Source organism: Cricetulus griseus, chromosome 5, assembly GCF_003668045.3.
Source record: "Cricetulus griseus strain 17A/GY chromosome 5, alternate assembly CriGri-PICRH-1.0, whole genome shotgun sequence".
NCBI classification, from domain to species: domain Eukaryota; kingdom Metazoa; phylum Chordata; class Mammalia; order Rodentia; family Cricetidae; genus Cricetulus; species Cricetulus griseus.
The window spans coordinates 54,498,909-54,514,227 of NC_048598.1; the positions used below are offsets into that span (position 1 = coordinate 54,498,909).

At 50.4% G+C, this 15,319-nt stretch overlaps 1 protein-coding gene across 1 annotated transcript; it reads right to left on the reverse strand.

Moving 5' to 3' along the window:
• Positions 1-3,419: 3,419 nt before the first annotated feature.
• Syt2 (synaptotagmin 2) lies at positions 3,420-10,548 on the reverse strand. The gene is made up of 8 exons (XM_027418110.2): positions 10,371-10,548; positions 9,373-9,539; positions 7,696-7,815; positions 7,229-7,396; positions 6,793-6,960; positions 5,221-5,338; positions 4,203-4,336; positions 3,420-3,626 (listed from the first exon to the last, which is right to left on the reverse strand). Exons 1-8 carry the CDS (start codon positions 10,546-10,548, stop codon positions 3,420-3,422), a joined length of 1,260 nt encoding a protein of 419 aa, XP_027273911.2.
• Between the last annotated feature and the right edge of the window lie 4,771 nt (positions 10,549-15,319).

Below are 15,319 nucleotides of genomic sequence, written 5' to 3' on the forward strand. Positions count from 1 at the left end.
CTGTATTTGTATTTGCCAAATCTGGCAGCCATATGGGGCTGTTACCCATGGCCACCTGCTGTTACCCATGGCTCTGAGAAAAGACCCCAACCAGCCTGCGGTGGGAGGGAGACAGCGGGGGGGGGGGGCGGGCAGCAGAGGGTGGGGGAGTATCCAGTCTCTTCCTAGCTTGGGGGAGACAGCTGCTATGCCCTAAAGACAGGTTCCCCTACAGGGCTGAGAGACCCGGGATTCTCGAGAACTGACACGTGACATTAAAGGAACAAGGGATTTCTTCTTTATCGCCCACCCCCACCCTTCCATGTAGCATGGGGGGAGTGCTTATAAAGCCAGATTCACAAAGAGACCTGTGGTGAAACCGTCCCACCTCCCAAACCACTGCTGCAGAGACACAGCTGTGTCTTAGCTTCCTGGGGAGAAAGAAGACCAGGGTCTCTGGCTGGGCTTCACCCTTGCTCTCCTTACCAAGCACCTGCTGTTGGAGCTCCCTACTCTCCAGGCCTCAAAAACTGCCCACAGCACTACAGAGTTTGTTCCTGCTCTTGTAGGGAGGACATGCACCCCAAGATTCTGAGTAGGACTGGGTTTGGGTTTTCATGGTCTTAAGCTCTCTTTGGAGAAACAAACAGAAAAACAAAAACAAAAAAAAAACTCAGTACTTCCCTCTCTTCGGGTTGAAAACTTCCAGCCTCAGAATTACCCAGAATCCCACACCTGCTAGAAACATTGACTGTCTTTACTTCATGCTGATATCCCAGGACCCTGACATCCCCAGAAATAAACCCCCATGGCAGTGGAGGTTTGGAATGCTAGGCTGGGATTTGGGTCACATCAGCCTCCTAGGGCAGAAACACTTAAGCCTCGACGTGTTGCTGCCCAGCTCCTGTGCTTGGACATGTGCCATCTGCTTGGGTGGCTTGTGTGGGACCAGCCCTACTTCCCCAGCATCCATGCTGGCTCCACACTAGTGATCAGAGTCAAAAAGCCCTGGCAGGCTACCCACAGAAATGAGCTGTAGCCTGTCTGTAAGGCCAGGGCCACTCACACCCCAGAGGAAGCTACCATGCCTTCCCTCCTCTGTGAGCAGTGCATGAGGACCATGTGCTAGGAAAGGGCTGAAGAGGGTTCCCAGGAGAGAAGCCAAGGAGTTGAAAGGTGTTTGGGGAGGGCTGGAAGAATGCAGGAAGAAGGGTAAGGCTGACACAGGGGAGTTTCTGTGAATGAGGTTTATGGAATGCGGGTGAGAAGAGCCAGTGCAGGGAGTGACCTGGGAAAGCACCAAAAGTCCACAGCTCTGGGGATGGAAGACTTCCAGTATCCATACCCGGACCCTGGTGCTCTTCAACCACCTGGACTCTGAGCGGACCCTATTACCCTACAATTTTCTATTAGGACCATAACTCTGGTCCCAAGGACTATAGCCCATAATCCTGTCAGAGTCCTCCCTTCTCAGTGTTGAGCATACACGAACATACAGACAGTGTATAAGACACATAGCTTCCCATGTACCAAGGGCCAGCAGCAGAAGCGTCTCTAAGACAGGCAGGCCAAACCTCACTTCACAGTCTGTTTCTGGTGGAGGTGTTAACTCACTCCCTACTTAAACCAAGAAGCAAAGCAAAGCAAAGCAAAGCCACCTATCTCCCATTTTCATTAAAATTAAAAGACACTCTGCACCTTCTTCATGCTGGGTTCTCAAAGCCAAACTCCACACCACCATGCATCAGACCTACAAGAAGCGGAAAGGGCTGAACCAGGCAGACCAGAAGTTCTGCCACATTTGCTGTTGAAGAGTGACCTCCCCCAGGCTTCAGGGAAGCTGTGGTAAGAAAACAGGGGCCTGAGAGGTTCAAGGACAGAAGCAAAACCAAGGGAAAGGAGTAGCCTTTGGCTACATGGGGCCCAACTACCATGTCCAGGCTGAAGGTTCGGGAGGGTCAGTGCTAGCCTGACTAACATATATATGGCTTTTTAATCAATACTGGGGACAAGTAGGGATCAGGGAAGGGTGCACACTGAACACAGGCCAGAGAGACCTTAGCAGGTTTCCTCCACCACTCACTCGAAATGAATGCCCTGTGTTTTCTGGCATTCAGAGAAAAGTGCCTCTAGAGATGGAAGGATGGGGTCTCTCAGGCTACCAGCACGGAGGCCTGAGGGCCCAGGGAGTCAGGAATAGGAGTTGTGAGCTCATCACTATTCATCCCTGCTCCCCCTTCTTGCCACCTCCTCCTTACCTGGACCTCAAGGGACCTAAACACTCAAGCCTTCCTCTCACAGGTCTCTGGCTCTGTGCACAGTGCTTGTCTTCAGACAGTACTTTTCCACTTACACAAAAAGGGAAACAAGCAGAAGCGAGATGGTGCAGGAATGCAAATGAACTGCCTGCACTGTGCAGAGGGAGGAAGCCTCTGCTTCCCACTGCATGAGGCGAAGATCCAGGAGCTCCATTTTAGCCGTACTGAGTAACGGGACTCCTGTTTCTTCATCCTTTGATACTGTCAACAAGAATCCGATCCTGGGGCTGGCAGTCCCTGGTAGAGTCCAACCAACTAGTGAATAGTTTGTTTCCATGAATGTCCCCAAAACCCCACTCCTGGGGGAAGCCATGGCCGTCAAGAGGAAGTCTATAATGGCATCAAGGGCTTTGGTCCCAGTTCTAAACACATCCAGTACCACATCATGCTGCCTTCCAAATGGCCATTCACGAGGACTCTGAGAGCTTCTGGCATCTGACCAGGGCTTTGGGCTTCTTCACACACTGACAGGCCTCCCACTTAGGCAGTGGGCTTTCTTCATCTCGGAGTCCCTGAAGACTTCGTCCTTTGACACAGCTTCATTGTCTGTGACTCATTCCAGAAATGAAGAGAAAGACTCAAAGACAGAGGCAGGCAGGGATGGACAGATAGACAGACTCACTTACTCTCTCTCTCTCTCTCTCTCTCTCTCTCTCTCTCTCTCTCTCTCTCTCTCACACACACACACACACACACACACACACACACACACACACACACACACACACACGCACACGCACACGCCTTGACAATCAAGAAACAATGTGCTGCCATTTTGTTGGTCCAAAACCCAGGAAAAGCAAACTGCTTCAACTTTCTGCCAGTAGAGGGCCTCACTTGGGGCGAGACCTATGTGACGCTTTGAGAGTGAGGGAAAACCATGACAGGGCATGCAACAAGGACAGATCCTGGGACAATAAACAGAGCCAGGCTTCTTTCACCTCTTAGGGGACTCCCTTCACTCAGCCACCAAAAGGAAGTTGGTCTTTAAAAAAGAGAAAAAGGAAGGAAAAACAGGACACACTGCAAACAAATGAAGAAACCTCTACAGTCGCATAACTGAGGTATTGATAGCTCTGGATCTTGTCAGTGTCCTGGGCGTGTGGCCCCAGCTGCTGTGGCCTACTTGTTCTTGCCTAGGAGTGCATCCACTTCCTCCTCGGGCTTAAGAGAGTGCCACTGGGCAATGGGCCTCCGAGGGTTGGCCAGCATGTCAGACCAGTGCCGCAGCTCCGTGCCTGTGGCGTTGCTGCCCACAAAGATCTTGCCGATGGCTTCGTTCTTGCCCAGCTTGTCATAGTCTAGCACAGTGACAACCACCTGGACTTTCTGCAAGGAAGCAAAGGAAGGGAGGAATTCAGAGAAGTACGAACCCAGTGATATGCTTGCTGCTCTGCCGGTCTACACTGCAAATGCTGTGGAAGGAGATGTCTCCAGCTTTCTGGCTTCTGGCTCCAGCTCCAGCTCCAGTGTCCATAGAGATGGAACTTAGACTTTTTTTTTTTTTTTTTTTTGGCAACCTGTATTTCTACCAGCAGGTATACTTGAGCATACACAACACTCTAGGAACTGTAAGAATTTATGGGATGGAAGTGGCCTCTAATGAGGTCAATGGACACACACACCCGTGTTCCTCAAATACATTAAGGAGCTATATTACTTTTAAAAATTAGTTTATGTTCATCTCCTCAGATAATGGGGGCCCTTCAGAAAAGCCCTCTCCGGGGTCCCACATCTGCATTGTCAGCCTCAGATCCTTCCCCACCCGAGTACCCCCCACCCGTGGCTGTCCTCTACCCGCCCCCCTCCCATGGCTGCACTCTACCCCCACACCCCATGCCTGCCCTCTGCCCCCCTCCACTTGTCTGGTGAGCTCAGAGCCCAAGGCCCTGGAGGCTTGAGTACCTGAATCTGCTCAAAGGGGATCTCAAAGCTGAAGGACTCATTGAAGTAGGGGTTCAGGGTCTTCTTCTTCACTGTTGTCTTCTTCTTCTTGAGTCTCTTGCCATTCTGCATCAGGTGGATCTTCACATAAGGGTCTGTAGAGAGAGTCCCAACCCAAGAGGCACCTCAGCACTGACCACCTTCCGATGTCACAAGGCCCCTTCAGGATTGGGCAGACCTCCACCATACAGGCACCTGGCCCTTGGAAAGCCCAGAGAAGGGGCAGGAAGTTCCAAAAGCAGAAAAATCATGAAGGTCAAGGGTGGGAACGTGTTAAGGACCACCCCTGTTTACTTACAGATTCCTAACACATGAAGTCGGGGGGACTTCTGAGCTTAAGAAAGGCCTTATGAGGAAATGTGGGACTAACTGGCCGGGTGCCTGGGCTAGGCAGGAGACAGCAAAGAGCTAATGGCAAAGCACATTTCAGCCAAGTCCTGCCCCCAGCTGTCCTAATCTTGCCAATGAGAATCTGAGGGCAAAGAAGGGAAATGACCAGCCCAAGGTCACATCCTGGGTCAGTGACACAGCCAAAGCCTAGCTACAAGGCTCATTGTCTAAGGAGGCTCTGCAGAGGCAGTAGACTTTACCGTCAGCATCCTGTGGCACAGGCTAGCTCTCTTCGCTGTCAGAGCATTCTCTTCCAGAACAGATCTGGCAGTGCCTATAGCCTCTCCTGGAAAAATATCCCCTACTCTTGTGGCATGGCAGAAAGGTAGACTTTGGGCTAAACCCTGCCACTAACCACACTTCCTGAGAAAAGTCCTATGCCATTAGCTCATGTGGAGAATGACATTCCTCTTCTGTCTTCTCCATGGCCCATGGGGCATGGCCAGGAGGCAATGGGGAGGGACTCAGATATGGACAGGCAGCTGGGAAGAAAGATGAGACTGGGAAGCCTGTGCCCCACAACAAGCGAGACGCTCTCTATTGTCAGCTCCCTGGGGCCACACCCTAGCACCCAGGGGTTCAGCGTTACCTGAAAGGCCCCCCACATCCATCTTCTTGAGGTTCTTGGCCTCCAGGATACAGACTGTGAGCTTCCCAGCAGTGGGCACGTAGCGCAAGGAGGTACAGATGTCACCCAGTTTCTCTGGCTGTCCAGGGAAAGAAGCAGGGCTTAGGTTACCTCAGCTACCACCTCGGTCTCTACCGTGTCTCACTCCATCTTGCCAAGTCTTGCAAAGCAGTGATTTCTGGCCTCCTCCCTTAGTCATCGGCCCCCACATCTGTAGCTGAGGAGATCTTCGGCTTTTGACACCAGTACCTCACACCTCAGTTCCCAGCCACCACCTGAGGAAGCTGATGTTCAAGGAAACAGAGGACAGGCTATAGAGGAGGGACCTGGCACCCTAGCAAATACAGGGTAGGCTCAGATCCCCACCAAGCTGGGGTGAGAAAGCACAAGGAAAAGGTGCTGGGAGACCAAGCGTCTTGGGGAGCTTCTTCCCTGATGGCTCCTGCCTGCTGCCATCCTTTCCCATCAGCCACTGGGCTTGCAGGGTGATGTGTGGGTTTCAAAGCACTTTCCTTTTCTTTTATTATTGTCACTTAAACCTTTTATGTGGACAGAGCAAGGGTGCTTTGTAACCAGCAAGAAATCCAGGTTGTCAGGGGGACTTTTCTTCAGTCAGACAGCAGTGTAGCACTGGGCAGCAGAGGTCTGGGGACTCCTGACCTAAGGCCTCTGCCAGTCCCCAGGGATGGGGCACCAGAGAAAGGATAAGACCGACCAATCACACACGTCTTCCTTCAGGTGTGTAGGCCTTCATCACTGACAACTGGCAGGCCCCAGCTACAGAAGGCAGCCCAGTGCCTTCATCCCTCCCCCTCCACTGAGCACTGTGCAGGCAGCTTAAGGGGCCTGGCTGAAACATACAACTGGTCCTGGCAAGGTAGCTGGATTGGGAGTTCTGGCACACAGTAAATGAGGGGTTGACTGCTGTAGCAGTTGCTGGGAAGACAAGCCACACGCTGAGAATCCCATAGAATCAAGGCTGGCTTTCCTTGTGGGTAAACTGCGGCCTAGAATCTGATTGACAGTGGGACCTCAGAAGGAACAACAATAATGGCATCCTTATTCCGTGGCTTGCTTGACAAGACACCAGACAAGGCAGTTTGCATGGGCAGTTCATGTCCATCTGGAAACCTCTAAATGAAGAAACCAAGGCCACAGTTCAAGAAGCTTCCCCTTTGGGTCCAGCAGTGGTGGCACACACACCTTTAATCCTAGCACTCCGGAGGCAGAGGCAGGCGGATCTCTATGAGTTCAAGGCCAGCCTGGTCTACAGAGCAAGTTCTGGAATAGCCAAGGGCTGCACAGAGAAACCCTGTCTTGAGAAAGAAAAGAAAAGAGGAGAAGGAGGAAAATGAAGAAGAACAAAAACAAGAGAATAATAGCAGCATCAGCTTGTCCTGGGTCAACAGCCAGGCAGTGGGGAGCCGGACACTTAGCCCAGCAGACCTGACTCCAAACCTCGGCTCTTGGGAACAGCCCCGTGGACGGGCAAGCCCACTTGAGCACTGAGAGGCCCGGCCTCTCCACTCTTACCTCTTCTTTCTCCCCGCCTTGTAGGTCTCTCCACTCTTCAATGGGCTGGCCAAGGTCCACGGTGTTCATGGGCACCTTCACCTCTCCAATAATGTCATGCTTAGAGAATCGATCAAAGTCATAGATGGCCATCACCAGGGTTTTGCCTCCTAATTCCTGGTATGGCACCTGTAGGGCACAGGGTCAAGAGGGGACAAAGTAGCTTGAGCACTTCTGGGGGGACGCTGTGGGAAGAGCCCCGCACTTGGGCCTGTATTGCCCAGAGGGACCAGGCAGACGGTGGAAACTGGCGTGTGAGATGGGGGAAGCTACTGCAGCCTGCTACTGTGCCATACTGAGCATGTCCCAGGCTCCAGCCATGGCTGTGGACCAGGGAAAGGTGTGCAGAACACAGGGACAGAGGGGGAGCCAGAGTCCTCCTTCTGGCTTCCATCACCTTGAAAGTGAAGGTCTCGTTGAAGGCAGGGTTCAGTGTCTTCCGGTGCACCTTGGTCTCATATTTCTTCTTCTTGTCTGGGAGGAGGAAGACTTTGACATACGGGTCTGAAGTGCCACCCATGTCCAGGGCAGGGAGTTCAGCAGCTTGCAGGACACCCACGGTGAGCTGTGGAGAAAGGTTGTCTCAGTCTCTGGACTGCTCATCTAGCCCCAGAGGGGTCTCCTGCTGCTGACCTCCCATCCCTACGGGAAAGGGAATCTGGGAAGGGGGGCCAGGCCAAGCTCAGCAAGTAAGTTAATAGAAGAGTTCCCCTGGAACTTCAGAGGAGACTGACGGTCAAAACCAAAGACTATATATGCCCCTTGGCTTCAAACTGTCCCACTCCATGGAAAGAGGCAAGGTCTACCTGTCTCTAGGGACACACTTCTGCCCACACCCTGTCCTCCTTGCCCAGCCCTACACACCTGGTTGGCTTGGAAATCATAGTCCAGAGAAAACTGCAATTTGCCCAGGTTCTCTGGCTCCTTCTCTTCCTCGCCTTCACCTTCTCCTTCAGTCAGGCCTGTCTCTGCATCGTCATCATCCTAGGAGACCTGTGAGTGGGAAAAAGAGGTTTAAAGGAGAAGGTGGCAGCCATCCTTCACAAAGACACAGAGTGCCCAAACCCCGATTCAGAGCCCTTCCGGGGGATGCTTCAGGAAGAGCGTGGGCCTGCATTGCCCACAGGGAGACCATAGAAACCAGCATGTGGGATGGGAGAGGCATGTGCAGGGGCTTGCCCCACCCCCAGCTCCTCAAGACCCCAGGGCAGACACCCGGCATCACACTTGGAAGGCAGGACTTTGGCTTGGGCAAGAATCTCTCTGCCCTGTGGGGTCAGGCACCCTGCCACAGGCCAGATAGCTTCTTGAGACAGGGGGAATTGATGGGGATGTCGTTCTGTATAGATGTTTCTCTTATTGGTTGATGACTAAATCCCTGTTTGCCAGTAGCCAACAAGAAGCCTAAGCCATCGGCCAAACAGTTTATAATTAATGTAAGTCTGTGTGTTTATTTGGGGCTAAATGGCAGCAGGACCAGGCGGGAAAGAAACTCTGTTTACAGGGAATCACTCCCCTTCTAAAATCCTATCAGCCCTTTGCTTAGATTTACCCACCCTGGATGAGACATACCAGGATTGCAGTTCAGGCAGCCAGGAGCAGGGCCAATCCAGAGAAGCAGAAAGAGAAAGAAGCGATATAAGAGCAAACCCTTCAGCTGAAGCCAGCCCTGCTTGGTGAAATCAGTTTGGGTTGCACACACACATGCTTGCACACACACACAGGCATGCATATACACAGGAGCACAGAGATGTGCATACATACACACCATGCATGTACACACACACACACACACACACACACACACACACACACACACACTGTAGGCTCCTTTGAGGCCCGCCGAGGCCCACAGACACAGGGTCACTCAAGGTCATCATGACTTTTGGCTGCCTTTTGAGGTCAGTCCCTCCTTCCAGCCTTCATTACAATGCCTTGAGAAAAGACTCTTCCCAGACGTTCCCCAAACAAAAGCGGACTGTGAAGCACCTGACTCTAAACTTAAGAGGAACTGATATGCCAAGGGACCTCAGGAAACCAGCACCAACAGGCTGGGGTCAACACATCGTTGTAAGAGCGATGGATTCTATGTGGTCCTGTCTTGGTCCCTTCAAACCTACCACCCGCCTCCTCTGAGCCCCGATCCCAAGCCAGCTGTATCTGTCCTTCCGTCTCTCCTGGCAGGAAAATTTGATGGTACCTAATGGCATCTTCCTGGTAGTCATCATGAGTGTGTAGCACTTAGCTCTGGTGGCCTCCTTGGGAGTCCATACATTGTTCCTTTTCTTTTGCCTTTTGAAGGGTGAGCTAGCTCATGCTAATATGGCCTTAAGTCCCTGCCGTCCAGCTTGAGGTGACTGACCTGATACTATTGGTGCAACCAGTGTGGCCTGTGTGAAGAGTGTGTGCCCACATGGGACAAAGAGCTCATACAAAGGGTGGGGGAGCAGTTTGACTGTGGAAGCCCAGAAACCGTCGTTTCACCTCTCAGCCCCAGAAAAGCTGGGCAGGGCCCCTCCCAGCCCCTCCCCAGCGTCCTACCTGTCCCCCTTTCATGTCCTTCATGTTCATGGCATTCTTCATGCCCTTGCCCTTCTCCTTCTTGTTTTTTTTCTTCTTGCAGCAACACTTCTTGCAGATGCAGACACAGCAGGTGAGCAACAGGAGACCGGCAACCACAGCCATGGCGATCAGAGCCCAGGGTGGCACTGCTCACATACAGAGCCCCAGCGTCAACACACTGCGCCTCACAAGCCCTCATCCCAAGCAGGACAAATGTGGCTTGGAACTGTGACTGCCCCATTCTCAATCCCCACATTTTTATCCACAGATCCATGAGGTGTATGAATACCTCGCTCTTAGCTGCCCCCTTGTGGGCACAGCCCTGTCGGGTTAGCAGCCTGGAGGATCTGAGGAAGGAGAGCAGTTTGGGCTGGCTCCAGCGTTTCAGTTACTTGATCTTTGCACAACTGGCTAACCTCATCACAGCCAAGGGAAGAAAGAAAGTCTTGTGGAGCCTGGTCCTGGGACAGTCCTTGGAGGCAGAGAAGTTTCCTGAGCTCTAGCTCTCCTAGCCAGAGGGGCTGGGAGCCCTTACCACCACCCACCATGATGCGCTCCGATGTTCTGAAGCCCTGGTTCCCACCAGTTTGCTGAATCTACAGAAGGGACCCTAGTTCCTCATGGAGAGCCTTTGCCAGGGGTTCAGAAAGCCTCCTTTTCCACACTCCAAAACAAAGCAGTTTCTAAATGCTACCGGAAACCTAAATAATGGTTCCTATCTCATATTTTTTTCACCTTTCATTTTTATCCTTTGGCGAGATTTTAAAGTTGTCCTTAGAGTTGAACTCACCCACTAAAGCTTGGCCCATGAGATAAGTCCTCATTAATTTCAGACCATACTCTCAGCCCATGCCTGATAGGGTTCCCTGAAAAATCCAAGCTGGGACCCAAGGAAAGAGCCCAGCCCAGCCCAACCCAGCCCAGCCGCACCCCGCTCCTAAGGCCCAGCCATGCCACAGACCACAAGGACCACTCACAGGGGATCTTGTTGATCTCATTGAAGAATTTGTCCTTCAGCTTGGCGAACATGTCTTCTTGGCTCTCTCCGGTGCCTGTACTCTCTGTGGAGTTGTCGGCAGGTCTGACAGGCATGGTGGCAGTGGTGGTGGCAGGGGCCACGATGGGCTCCTGGTTCCTCTTGAAGATGTTTCTCATGGTGGCAGAGGAGACAGCTGGGGGTGAGAGAAGTTGCAGGGTAAACATCCGGGTAAACAGCTCCTGTCCTAAGGACCAGGAGACATTTTCAAGCTAACGACTATGGCCCATTTCTCCCTCTGCAACACAAAGGTGCAGTGTGTAGAGACAACAGCCCTCAGTGACGCAGTACAGGCATGCTCAGGGCCCTGACAGGGACCTACTGCATGTGAGCTACCAAATCCAAACAACAATCTGAGGGGAAGTTTTTTTGTTGTTGTTGTGCTTTGGTTTTGTTTGTTACATTCTTCTTGATTAACAGCTGGGAAAACGGACTCAAAGAGATAAACAATCCTGAGGCCACTCCAGCCTGACAGACTCTGCCTGGCTCCAAAACCTAGAGACTGCTTTCCTGTGTCATACACATCTGGGAATGTGGGAATTTGCATCTAACCTCCCACAGCTCTTGGAAGGAGCAAGGCTCTGGGGTCACTGAAGTCGGCTTCAGCCTCTGTGCTCCCTGACTTCACAGAATGGCTTGGCCTGCCCTCTGCCTGTCTCCATGACACACGGACACGCGGAGCCTTGGCTGTCTGTGCTGGCCTCCGGCACTTGCACAAAATCTTTCCTACCTTCTCAGATCCACATCTCTAGCCCTGCCCCTTCCAGCGGCCCTAGAGCAAAGAGGTGGCATTCCCTGGAGATAGGAAAACCCAAGGAGATAGGAAGGAAGACAGAAGCAGAGACATCCCGGGGGACAGGGAAGGGGACACGACGGCATGATCCTACCAGCCAAAGAACAAAGGTACTTGGCACACTTCAGACCAGTATTCATTCTGTCTTATGTCTAGACTATACCATGCATAAGTTGGCACTCTTGCTTATACTTTTCCTTTACATTTTGTCGTCATCACTAAGTGGCTAAATAGTATCCTAATGTACATAGTAGTACTATGATCTTTTTATTCCATTAGTGATAGCGTTTCCACTGCTATGCGGCTGGGGTATAAACAAATGGTAGTGCTTGCCTAGGTTCTGTACCCAGCACTGCACACACACGCACATGTGCACACACACGTGTATATATAGTACATATGGATATATAACCAGATATACATATATAATTATACATGCATATATTGCTATATATACTATGTATATATTGTAACTATAACCACATATCTATACATACACATCTATAACAAGATGCGCATAAACTGTGGTCTTCATTTAAAGCTATGCTCTCACAAGCTTCCAAACTCTACCCTACCCTCTATGCCCTCTCTCACACTGCTCTGCTGCTCAAAGGGGTGTGCGCCTCTTCAACTCATGTCCCTACAGGACAGGGGCTGTGCTGTGTTGACATTAGCTTCTCCTGTGTCATGGGCACACATTTCTAAGATACACATTCTTGATATCTGCCTTGTTTGCCTTTGAGACCGGATCTGACTATACAGTATAGGCTGGTCTTGAACTCACAATCCTGACGCCTCAGTCTCCCAGGTGCTAGAATTATAGGTGTGCACTGGCACGTCTGCTTGTGGCTGACTCCTTTCCTTTAGTGTATTAAGCTTCTTCCATACTGTAGCCTATGTCAGTTCTGTGGGTTTTTGTTTGGTTGATTGGTTGGTTGGTTTTTTGAAGCAGGGTTTCCCTGTGTAGCCCTAGCTGTCCTGGAACTCACTGTGTAGACCAGGCTGGCCTTGATCTCACAGGAGGCAGAGGCAGGCGGATCTCTGAGTGCTGGGATTAAAGGCGTGCGCCATCGCCGCCGCCACCACCACCACCTGGCCACCACCACCACCACCACCTGGCCTGTGTCAGTTCTTTATTGCTTCTTAGAAATAAAAATTATATTCCACTATATAAATAACACATTTTTATTTATCCATGCATCAATTTATGGACATTTGGGCTATTTCTGCTTTGGGGCTACAATCATGAATTATTATGATTATCTATATGTTTTTGCTTACCTTGGCTATACTTAGGAGGAAAATGTCACTAGATCTCAAGCTTTCCCTTGTCACAGTGTTCGTGAGTGTGGAAGAGATGCCTCTCTGTGGTTCTGATCTGCATTTCTCTACTGTCTGATGGGCTGGGCAGCTGTTCACCACTTATCAGCCGTTTATTTGATCATTTTCTTTAGGGAAATGTCTATTCAAACCCTTTACTAATTAAAAAATTAATATATTTTATGGGGGCACACATGTGTGCCACAGCGCAAGTGTGGAGATCAGAGGACAGCTTGAAGAATCGATTCTCTCCTTTCACCATGTGGGTTATGGAGTCACCCACATGGGAGCTCAGGTTGTCAGGTTTGGTGGCAATCACCTTTACCCACAGAGCCATCTTGCCAGCCCCTGTGCCACTTTTAAATTGAATATTTGTCTTTTTATTGTTGAATTATATAATTTACATATTCTGGATTATAGCTTCTCATCAGAAAGGGAGCTCTAGTCTGTCAGGTTGCATTCCCTGCCCAGACTGCCAAGTGGCAATGTCCCCACTCCACTGGGGGCAGGGGAGTATCCAACAAATCATTTATAAAACAATTCTTTAACCATAGGGCCGTCTTTCTACTTTTTTGTTATATCCTTTAAAACATAAAGGTTTTTAATTTTGATGAAGTCTATTTCTTCGATTGCGTATATTTTCAGTGGTGTGTCTAAGAATCAGTCACACAGGCAATGTCAGTATTACCAAAATTAGATTTATCTAAGATTTTCAATTATAAATTTAGCTATTGCATTAAGGTCTACCCCCACTTTGGGTGGTGGTGGTTTGGTGTGGTTGTGTGTATGAGAAAGAGACAGACACACAGACAGAGAAAGGACAGGGGTCCAAACTCATGTGGATCATTGTCCATTTGACACAGCCAGAAGCATCATTCTGGCCGTATGTAACAAACATAGCATGCTTGGAAAATGCCCGAGATGTTAAATACAAAGATGGATGCTATGTAAATACCCTAGAAAGGGTCAGAACTCGCATGGCACTGAACCTTTGAGCATCTGTCTTTCCACCCAAAGGAGGGTCTTTTTCCTTTCTTGATAAACCAACTATTTCTAAGACTATGTGTCCCTGGTCCAGTTTATTGTTCTGGGATGCAAGAGCCCGGAAATCTCAGCAGGTACACCCTGGACTCAGATCTACACCTGAAACAGCTGGCAAGCCGTCCAGGAGGTAATTTCTGTGCTATTTCTTATTTCTGCCTTCCTTCTTTGCTCTCCCCTTTCATTTAGCCTAGAGCACTTGAAGGTGGGCAAGCTCCCACAGAAGGTAGAATAGGGGTGCCTCTCCCTTCCTGTCTTTTTTCCACAGCCCATATGGCCAAGGGCCAACGATGTGCTTGGTCCTCCTCTTTCAACCTCCTGGGATGTAAGTAAGTCAACGACACACACACTGACACACTGCATCGACCGGTAGTGGAGTGGTACTTCAAATGGGCTGAACCTGGGAAATACATGGCGGTGACCACTGACCAGTGGATGACCAGATACAGGCAGCCATGCTGCTGCTAATAAAGAAAATGCCACAGTCTCACTTTCTGTCATCCACTTTTATTCCCCCATCCTTGGGCCGTCCCCAGCACCCACCAAGGGAATGGTGACAGGAATGGCAGGTAGGGATATGGACAGGACACTGCAATGACTCCTGCCAAACTCTTATCACACAGAGATAATTCTCCCATGGACAGGGTACAGCAGTGGCTCCCACAGAGATAATTCCCTCAGAGACCTGCACTGACTCTGTCTCCTTCAGGGTCCTAAAGCCAGCTGACTTCACATGCTGACCCCCCAGGGGACTTTTCGCTAACCTACTTGCCCTTCTCTGTGTCCCTTTACTACAGTTAGTTCCATCCCCACGATATGGGGATAATTTCCCAAGTGATTAGACAGTCTCCCGAGTATGAGGTTCAAAGGAGGTGGCAATTTAAAACCAAATAAAAAGGGCAAAGCTATTCATAAAACTCAGTCTCTTCCCTGATATAGCAGCCCAATAGCTCGAGAATTTTATTGGTTCCTATCCCCCTTCTTGGGAGAATTAAATTAATTCACCAAGATAAAAGAAATCATCTCAGAGACGGCACAGCAGGGGCAAGTCCACAGGACTCAGCTCTGAGAGAGACAATGTGAGCAATGGGTTCAGACCCAAACCAGATTCTCTGAGCCTTCTGTGGCTACTCTTAGTTAGGTCCGCCTTGGGATGCCTGGGTAACAAATGATGGATGACAGCTCTAATCCATCAGACGTCCTTGAGGACTTGGAGGACAAGAGGAATGCCTCTCTTCAGAGGCCCTGACACTTGTCGCTTTCTCTTAAGCCTGTCCCTTGGGATTCTACGACTGTTCAACCTCAAGAATTGGAATAAGGTTTATCCTGAAAATATGTAGGGAAAGAAGCTGCGATTTTACTGGAATCCCCTCTGGCTTCAGTACAAGTTGGGTGATGGGGAAATTCAGATAAAGACGGGAAGTTAAACTATGGCATCGTCCCGCAGCAGGACCAATTTGGAAAGAACAGCTGAAAATGATAAGATGTGCTTCTCACGGCTCTCCACCAGCGTAGGAGGTGATGCAAAGAAAAGGGTAACCTCTGGTAGCCTACATGTGTCCCTTTAGTGTTCAAACCCCACTTGTCAAACAGCAGCGGTGGGCAACAGGACTCAGGGACTGTGTTTCTCCCACTCTGAGGAGCCCCAGGCCAGCTCCATACCCTTACTCCCTCCATCTTACCTGAAAGGAGGCAGGAGTCTGAGGGACACCCAGGTGTGGTACTGTCTCCCATCT